This window comes from Thermobia domestica, chromosome 14 (genome assembly GCF_964235325.1).
Source record: "Thermobia domestica chromosome 14, izTheDome1.hap1.1, whole genome shotgun sequence".
Classification (NCBI taxonomy): domain Eukaryota; kingdom Metazoa; phylum Arthropoda; class Insecta; order Zygentoma; family Lepismatidae; genus Thermobia; species Thermobia domestica.
Genome location: NC_137467.1, coordinates 192,545,696 through 192,555,242, shown reverse-complemented (window position 1 = coordinate 192,555,242; position 9,547 = coordinate 192,545,696). Strand labels below are relative to the sequence as shown.

The 9,547-nt window shown below is 41.5% G+C and overlaps 1 protein-coding gene across 3 annotated transcripts in view; it reads left to right on the top strand.

The window, feature by feature from the left end:
- Positions 1-7,975: 7,975 nt before the first annotated feature.
- Sbf (SET domain binding factor) overlaps positions 7,976-9,547 on the top strand; it is a 211,026-nt gene continuing 209,454 nt past the window's right edge. For 2 of the 3 annotated variants that reach the window (XM_081739289.1, XM_081739287.1), the window contains exon 1: positions 7,976-8,155. In XM_081739289.1, coding sequence (XP_081595415.1) covers positions 8,101-8,155 — 55 coding nt within the window. In that variant the 5' untranslated portion in view covers positions 7,976-8,100. The remainder of the gene's footprint in view (positions 8,156-9,547) is intronic. The other variant, XM_081739288.1, reaches the window with a different exon arrangement.

Sequence of the window (9,547 nt, the reverse complement as noted above, 5' to 3'; positions counted from 1 at the left end):
CTAAGGCGAAGCAATTGATCATTTATTGAGAAACGTGGTCTGAAGCCTGCTTGATGAATAGGTAGTTTGTTACGTGCTTCCAGGTATGAATGAAGCCGGCACACGAGAATTTTCTCTAGTAGCTTACTGAACACTGATGTAAGTTGGATTGGTCTATAAGAGCTGAATGTATAGGCTTATTTGGTTTATGAAACATGCAGACTTTTGATACTTTCCATTCCAATGGATAGAGACCAGTTTTAAGAATGAAATTGTATATTGCGACAAGGAGGACCAGCAGCGATTGTGGAGCTTCTTGAATATGACGGTAAGATACGTTATCAATTCCTGGTGATGTATTCTTTTTCCTCTTTAGTGCCGTTTGAAGTTCAGCAGTGGTGATAGGTGCTGTAAGAGGATGCTCCGGATCAAGGACATGCTCTATGGAAGGCTGCAAAGCAGGGATGCTAGATAGGTTTATCCGTTCCGAACGTGTGGAAGCGGCAGAAGGAGTAAATACAGTCTGTAACTGATTAGCAAAGGCGTTCGCTTTATCTTGATCCGAAAAGAGAGGTGTGCCATGGTCAATGAGAGGGTAGGTAGTTTTGGTGCTCTTTCCAGCAAGTTGATTGAAACGCTTCCAATATCTAGAAGGATGTGCATCCTCAGATAAGTTATTACATGTTTTAATCCAATTCCTACGTTTATATGCATATAGATAGTTTTTAACCGTGCGTTGCCACTGACGGTGGCGCTGAAGAGACTCACGGTTTCCTGTTCGATAATAGTCGCGAAGATGATGTCGCGCTTTCTGTGCAAGTGCAAGGTAGGTAGGAGGCAATTTCGGTTTATAAGGATGTACTTGATCTTCCGGAATGAAGCAACACGGTCACGGTCACGGTCACGGTAATGTTGTAGTTTTGTATAGAGTATCGGGCCAAAGCCCCTGACTCCATGAGTAAGACTGTATAAAAATATATAAAGATATGTTGGTAGTTAGTTGGAAATTACTATTGTTTTGTTATGGATGGAAGTCTACGTCTGCAACTGTCGCAGAGTAGCTGATTATGATTGCATTACGAGTTCTGGAAAGATATTAAAGACGTGGCGTACGATGGACGTTCCGGAAAGTGCATTCAGTGCCGATGTTAGCTATGGCGGGATTAATATGTCTGGGTAAAGTACGCCAGAACTTACTGTGCAAATGCCGTAGAACTTCTCTAACAGTGGGTAGCTCTAAATCTTCCAGAATCTGACTGTTTCGTGTGTATCTGTCGTGACCAGTGATTATACGACCAGCCCGAGTTTGTACACTTTCGAGTGTTTGTATATGACTTGGTGAAGCATGTTGCCAGGCAGGGCATGCATAAGAGATTGTAGATAGGACTATCATCTTGAAGATGTGAACTCGAACCTCATGGGAAAGTGAACTGCAGCGAAAGATGGGGTATAACGCTGAAATTTTTCGTAAGGCCCTTTGTTTGATGTCCCTGATGTGAGCGGCGAACGTTAAACCACGGTCTAAGGTTACACCCAAATATTTGGCTTGCAGAGCGTGAGGAATACGAGCATTCTCATAGATTAAATTTCGTGGAATACGGATGCGTCTCTTACTGTGAATGACAGCACAGCTTTTGCCTGCATTGATGTTAATCCTCCAACGTCTTGCCCATTCCTGAAAACTGTTTAGTTGTCTTTGCATGTAGATGTAACATTGCGCAAGTGAGCTGCTGGTCGTGAAAAAGGCAGTATCATCAGCATATGTTGCGAAAAAGCAATGCGGTAAGGTCGGGAGATCTGCCGTGTATAGATTATATAAGAGCGGTGAAAGTACAGCGCCCTGTGGAACACCTGCTTTGATAGATCTAGACGTGGATTTGACACCGTCAACAGACACATGAAATTTTCTGCCAATGAGATATGAATGAAGTAAGAGTAGAAGACGATCCGGAAAACCTTGAGTGTATATCTTATATAATAGTCCTGATAACCAGACTTTATCAAAGGCTTTTGAGACATCTAGGTAGACTCCAAGAGTGTGATGTTTCCTGTTAAAAGCCGCTGTTAAGTGGTCCACCACTCGTACGAGTTGGGTAGTAGTGCTATGTTGGGCACGAAACCCAAACTGATGGAAAGGTAGGAGGTCTGTATTAAGTACATGTTGTTTCAGCCTCGAAAGTAACACACGTTCAAAGAGTTTACTCAAGTGCGACAGAAGACTTATCGGTCTATAGTTTTCCGGGAGCAGTGGATTCTTTCCAGGTTTGAGGATGGTGATGACACGAGCTTCCTTCCAGGTCCTGGGGTAGTAACATAATTGAAATATGGCGTTAAATAAATAGGTTAAAAAGACCAGCAGTTTTCTAGTTGGATGTTTTAGGATCTCAGATCGAATCCCATCAGGCCCAGATGCTGTCTTTCCTGGCAGACATTTTAGGTGTCTTTCTATTTCCCGAGGTGTTACTATGGTGATGTCATGTGTTGGGTTTTGTGTCCTTATGCTATATAGTGTGGTTCGGATGTGCTGTTTGAGGTAGGGATCGAGGCGCGCTCTGTTAGGCTGGAACTGTTCTTCCAGAGAGTCAGCGAAAATGTTCGCTTGCGACTGAGGATCTTGTGTCAGTCCTTGAGGTCCTTGTATGACTCTTGCTTTGGAAGCATTTGTAGCACGTTGGAATGATTTGCAGTATGTCCAAATTTTACGGTCATTTACTGTGACATTTTGAAAAGTGTTTTCCCAATATTGTTGATTTTGTCGCGTTGTCAGTAACTTGAGCTTTGTACGCAGTTTGTTCCACAGCGTTTTGTATGCTGGATGTAGTGTATGCTGCCATCGACGTCTAGCCCAACGTTTCAGATGAATATAGAGTTGTAGGTGGAAACTGTCACATTGCCCGGTTTGCGTTGGAGAGATTATGGAGATGGAGCTCGCTGCCTCTGCTGTGCGAAGTGCTAACGTGATGTGAGAGACCGCTTGGTCGATCTCCTCAATGGTGGCGGGCCGATCTCGTAGATCGATCATAGTGTTCAGTTCTTGTTTGAAAAGATGCCAATCAGTTTCTATTTGCTTGAAGATAGGGGCAGAATGAGCGATGCTGCGGTGCGAGACGTGAAAAATGACTGGATCGTGGTCAGAATCTAAATCCGAAATGACGTAAGGATGAACACTAAATGATACATCTTTGCAAAGAGCGACGTCAAGAACATCGGGTTGTCCGCCAAATTTTGGATAATGAGTTGGGTCAGGTGGAGCACTGATGATGAAGTTGGAGGTAAGTAGATATTCATGTAAATCATCTCCAGCAGTGTTTGGAGTAATCGAGTTCCATTCTCCATGTTTAGCATTGAGATCTCCAGCTAAGATGACTTTTGGCCCTAGGTTAGCAATGACATCGAAGTCTGTGGGCTCTAGTTGTGTGGCCGGGGACCTGTACCCGGTAACCAATATTAATGGAACGCCTGGAGTTATTAGCTCAACACCAAGTGCCTCCAAAGTTAGTAAAGGCGGTATTGTAATTGACCTGACGGGGAATGCCTTTTTGATTATGAGTAGTAATCCTCCCTTCTGTCTGCCCACTCTATCCTGTCGATACACAATGTAATTGGGTAGTCGCCAAGTAGTGATACGAGCAGTGAAGTGTGTTTCTTGTATAAACATGACATCAACTCTGTGGTGTGTGAGAAATCTAATCAGCATATGTTTCTGCCCCTCGAGACCATCTGCATTCCATGTAGCGAGGACAAGTGTGTGATGTAGGACGCTGGAGTTAGAAACAGCCATCGTCAACCATTTCCGCTATTGTTTCGATGACTGCTGCAGCCTTGGAAGCTGAGTCTGCAGCTTGTCGGAAACGTGTAATACCACGTTTGATATGGGTTATAATTTTGCGGAAATTTAAGCCCTTGAGGAATGAAAGAACGGACTTTATGTCTAGATCTTCTTTAGGGCTTTCCTGTTGTTGAGTAGAAGCTGAATTGGTGTGGGATGAAGTGGAAGCTTCAGCGTCGTCACCATCTGTAGCCACAGGTTGGACATTCACAAGAGTGGGAATAGAAAGATCCTCATCTGATGGGTTTTGGGTATTTTTCTTGGTTTTATCTGGGTGTTTCTTCGGTTGCTGTGCTGGCAATTTAAGAGCCTCAGAATAGGACTTGAATACCGGACAGCCACGATAGTTTGCCGGGTGATCTCCCTGACAATTCGCACAAGTGGCAGGTGTGGATGTATCTGATTTACTGCAAGTCTGTGTGAAATGCAGTTGCCCACATTTGAGACACCTCGGGTGGGCTTGACAGGTATCTTGCGAATGCCCCAACCGTTGGCATCTGTAACATTGCAGCACGGACGGAGGCTTATAGGGTTCGATTTGGACCTTGTAATGTAGCAATGTGTTAAGTGCATAGATCTCTTTAACAGCTGCAGTTCTCTCCAAAGCAACCAAGAACAGCGGCATCAGTATTTTCTTGTCATCCGTCTTGCTCTTGCGAGACATTTGATGGATGCTTGTCGGTTTGTAGCCCAATCTTATAAATTCTTCTTTCAGGTCATCTAATTCGGTGTCAATAGGTAGTTTTCGAACAACTACCTTAATAGGCCTTTCAGTTTTTGCTACTCCTGTGGCATATTCAGTGTTCGTTTGTTCACAATAAGTCTTGATAGTTATATAATCGTCTTTGTTAGCCGCTTGAAGTCGAATGCGCTCTTTGTTGGGCTGTGCTAAGGGAGGCTCCTTCAATGCTCGTGACAGGGTCTTTATAAATGTATATGTGTTGGTAATTCCGTATATGAAGATTGGAGGCGGCTTGGAAATGGAGGCCTTGTTCGTCACTGCAGTGTTATTGATGGGTCTACCATTATCTGTTTGTTCGGAGGACAAAGCATCGAACTTGTTACTGGTGGGAAGTGGAGGATATTCTTGAGTGCTGTTAATTTGTTTTTCTGCTTTGTTGAGATTGTCCAAAGACGACCTACGTCGCTTTAGTGTCCCTACGACAGTGAAGTCCATATTTTCGGCGTTATTTGACGTTGATGGTTGCGAAGCACTTGTCTGCTTATGTGTAGGAGCTTTCAATTTTGACTTCGGTGGAACGTTTGTTTGCTTGGGTTTACCCAATGGCAGAAGAAAGTCTTCAGGTTTATAAGTTGCTCGTATTATTTTGCCCCTGATACTAGGATTCTTGTTTGATTGTGCCTTTTTCTCAGATTTGACCGGTGTCTTCTGAGAGGCCATCTTGATAGTTAACGTAGGAGATGGCGCCAGCTTACCACAAAGGGTTAGTGACGGTCCCTGTGTATATTCTTGTTTTAGAGCAAAGCTCTAAGTTTAGAGATTATTAAGGTGCTCTTTCCTCCAAAGAGGAAGCACTAACGTAATCGTTCGCCGGTGTAAGTGCCAAAGTCGTCAACTATTTTCTTCCTTCAATTATCTCAACCTCCGAAGAGGAGAGTACCAAAATGAATCGTTAAGCCAAGAGAAATAGCAAGGTCGTCAACAGAAAAGATCAATTTGGTGCGTTAACCTCCGTGGAGGTATTAAATATAATTCGACGGTTGTTTCCTCCGCCTCAAAGAGGCAAGTAATCCAACCGTATATACGAAGAGCGCGACTAAAATAAACCAATGGGGATGGAATGCCTAAGTGACTTGGTTATTTTTCTTCGCCAGCTACGAATACCCTATTTTTTTACCTGGTTAGAGATTCCAGGTGGCCAGTTCCGAAGCAACGAGCCGTTGCTTCTTACAAATATCTAATATGTTGATATCTTAGCCGCGAGTACTTGAAATTTCTACCTTTTTATATAAAAACTCAGAAAAATGTTTATCTGAACGCTGTGTTTAAAGTATAAAGTTTATACTGTAAGTTAAACTTGAAGTTTATAATAAAATATCTGCAACAGTTCTGTATTCTTTCGCGAAATAAGCAGGCGCAAATCTGCTGCCATCTATGTTCACATTTATGCTTTATACATAAATACTATAATTCGTTATGCCTCATAGTTACCGAAATATGAGGAAATAAAGAGCGACATTATAGGTATGTGGGACTAGAGTACTAGACGGCACAAATAAAAAAAAATAATTAAGTTTGTCCTTTATTCAAGCTGAATGCTAACAAGACGCTAACAACGCGAACACTACCTTGTCACCGAAAGTTAAGAGGTCAGCGTCACGTGGTTTTTGAGAACAACTGAAAATCGAACGCGCGCTGGCTTTTTATTTCAATCTAAAGAAAAGCGTCTCGCAAGTGAAGCGTGGGTTGCCCGCACTACAGCTTGCGCTAAGCAGAAATAAGCTTTTGTGTATAAGCCAAAGCGAAATAAAATCAAATAAAAGCGACAGGCAAGCTTGCGGCAAGCAAACATGCTGTCTGGGTACTATGGTCCTAGGCTACCACATCAAATTTTTAGATTTGGCAATTTCCAAAATTTAAGGGGGGTGGTCCTATGTACCCCTGCCAAAATTTAGGGGGGGGCCATGGTACCCCTGCCAAAATTTAGAGGGGGTGGTCCTATGTACCCCTAGGTCATTGACCCCGAGCCACGTAACCCAAAAAATGGGCGCCGGGCGCCCGGGGCGCAAAATTTTGGCGGCGGCTGCGGGCGCCAGGTCATTGACCCCGGGCCGCGTAACCCGAAAATGGGGCGCCGGGCGCACGGGGCGCAAAATTATGGCGGCGGCGGTGGGCGCCACGCTCCCGGGGGGCGGAAAAATGGCCTCAAGTCACGCGATTACTACTGCGTGACGTCATTCTCCCCCCTATCTTTTCAGTTCCACTTTTACCACTGTCTGAGGTTCAACCAGCGACTTCTTGCACCAGAAGTGAGTTATTTTACATTGATAACTAAGTAACACAATTTTTTTGAGCGCTTACCTCTGGTACGTGGGGGTCCTAGTTCGAGCCCCTTCCAAGTAAGTTTGTGGTGTAAAACATCGTGTCTGTGGGTTTTCTCGGCGTTCTCTCGTTTCCTCTCACTTTGTCATTTCACAAATTCTTCCATCGTCATACATTTTTCTTTAATCTTCGTGTCCCTTAGCCTAAGGGCATAACGTGGGACGTTAAACTGAAAGATTTTATTTCATTTTTAATTTTTTAACTCCAACATAAATAACGAAAAGACCAGGATCAGACACGCACCCAGATTTTTTTTTTATTGGGAGGGGTCCAGGGGTTTCATTATGCACTCAAAAAGACAACAAATAATTTAATCGACTTCTAACTATATTTTCAGGGAAAAAAATATAGAACCGACTGTTTTTGTAAGAGAAAGACTGCAGATGAAGTGTAAGGTCAAATTTTCATGCTACATCAATCATTTCCTTGTTAAACAATTATAGTTTTATTCAGGAAGTGTATGTTGAGTTAGAAAGTTTTGGAAGGGGTCCGGAGCTGATGGCCCCTCCCCGTGTGTCGGCCCCTGAGCAAGATGGACATACATAAACTACTTAATCCTGACATTTTTAGTAGTGCTGATGAAACAGATCCTGCCTGTTAAATACTGCCTCAATTAAGATTCAAAGGGAAAAAAAAGTTTTTTTGATCTTTCAAATTTGGAATTGATTCCATGAGTTTTAGTCATTCAATTTTAAATTATGTTGATCTAATATTTTACATTTATATATATTCTTAGTCTAGAAATGGCTTTTTACACACAAATAATATAAATTATTATCAATTATTGTAAACCTAATAGGAGAAACTGCAGCATGAATCATCATGTAAAAATGCTTGTATTTTCTGATGGTAGTATATAAAAAAAATCTCGTGATCTTAGAATGAGCGTCTACTAGCGCACAGCAATGAAATATAAATGATGAAACATTAAAATGCTGTATATCCTTCCACAAAGTATTTAAATAATTGTTTTGGTTCTTTTTCTATGCATAATACAGCAAATAAACAACATTTTAACTTAAAATCATACTTTAACACAAGATTAGTGATGCTCTTTCGCGTATATCGCGTGACATGTTTCTGCTTCTCGATCGTCACTTGTTCGCAGAATATGCGAATGATGGGTGTGGTTCGTGCACGAATGGTTCCGCAGAAATTAAAGATGGAAGGTAGAAGATGGAAGACAGTGGGAATAATTATTTAGTGAAAAATAACCGTTTCCCCTGCGATGTCACGGTTGGCTGATTATTTTGTTGTCGTAGGATACGATCATGAGAAAGAAAGTAAGTATAAAATAAAGCAAAGAGCAATAATGATCGACAAAGACAAGATATCATCTTGCGGTGTCTCTGAGTCGATGATTGTCAGTTTCGAATGTAGCAGGTAGTCGTGAAGATATGAAAAGGCAAATGCTGATATTGTGTATTGTGTCCTACCTCGTATTGCATCAAGTGGTATGATAAATCTAGAAGAAAGGAAAATAAAGATGCATGTGTATGGCATATTACTGTATAGTTCTATAGTGGCGAAGTTAAGTACATCCAAATCTACCTTGCCCTAAGATAATTACAGGATTGCACTTGTTAGTGTTGTGCCGCAGGATGGTATAAAATTAATAAGATTTGGCTGACGTTTGTATGCTCATTAATTCTTAGAATGCCTTATTTTGAGAACTAATTTATAAATGAAAAGTTGCTTGATCATACCTATTTCGTAAGACGGACATGAGCATTAATATTCAAGTTACGATAATGTAACACGGTGCCAACAACCGGAAAATGAATACAATAAAGGAAAACATCAATTGCATGTTGAGACGCTCAGTCCACTTTTGTTTATTTACTATATGCGCACTCACAAAGTAAGTACAGTATGCTCCAAGTTTGAAGTCCAACTGAAAATTATGAAAAATATTCCTCTTTCGAAATTGCGGAAATATGTATACATTCCCTGGTTTTGCATTTTATGTTGTAGCCTATTTTGAATAGTAATGTGACTTAACTTACAAGTTACAATACACGTTGCAACTGCGCATCTATAAGTAGGGCCGCTTTAAAAGATATAGTAGAGATGCGGAAGTTTGGATCCATTTTGTTAAAATTAATCTAGTGTAGCTTCTTGGTTCTGCGTAAGGATACCAGGTGGGGGCGGGCATTGTAAAGTTTCCCCGAGTTAAGATTATATGCCAATATTTCACAATAGGTTCCACATACTAATGGCATAAGTTAATATGGAACAGGATAGAGTTGATATTGTGAGGGCATTTATTCCGAAGTTGGGCGTCCGCTTTCGCCACGTTTTTTCGCTGTTATCTCCTTTGCACACTTTCTGCAATTCGTTATTAGGTTCATTAATTCTTGCTCTTCACAAACTTTGAAAAGATTTTGCTCGTTATCAACGTATTGGTTCACAAGTGTTAAAACTGTTAGTTCATTGCCCTTGTACATTCGCCATGTTGATAACATAAATGCTCGTTTCTTTCCCACAATGCACCTGTTCGGTTACCTTGCGCCAAGTAGTTCCCTCCGCTCGCCGTATAGTCCCATGTTTATAGCTGCTTATATATAACAAATAAACAGATTTTTCGAGACTCTCATATATTATCAAGAACACAAACGATCAAATTATCCATATCTTTCCTGTAAATTTTAAAAAAATTGCTGGAAACGAACGCC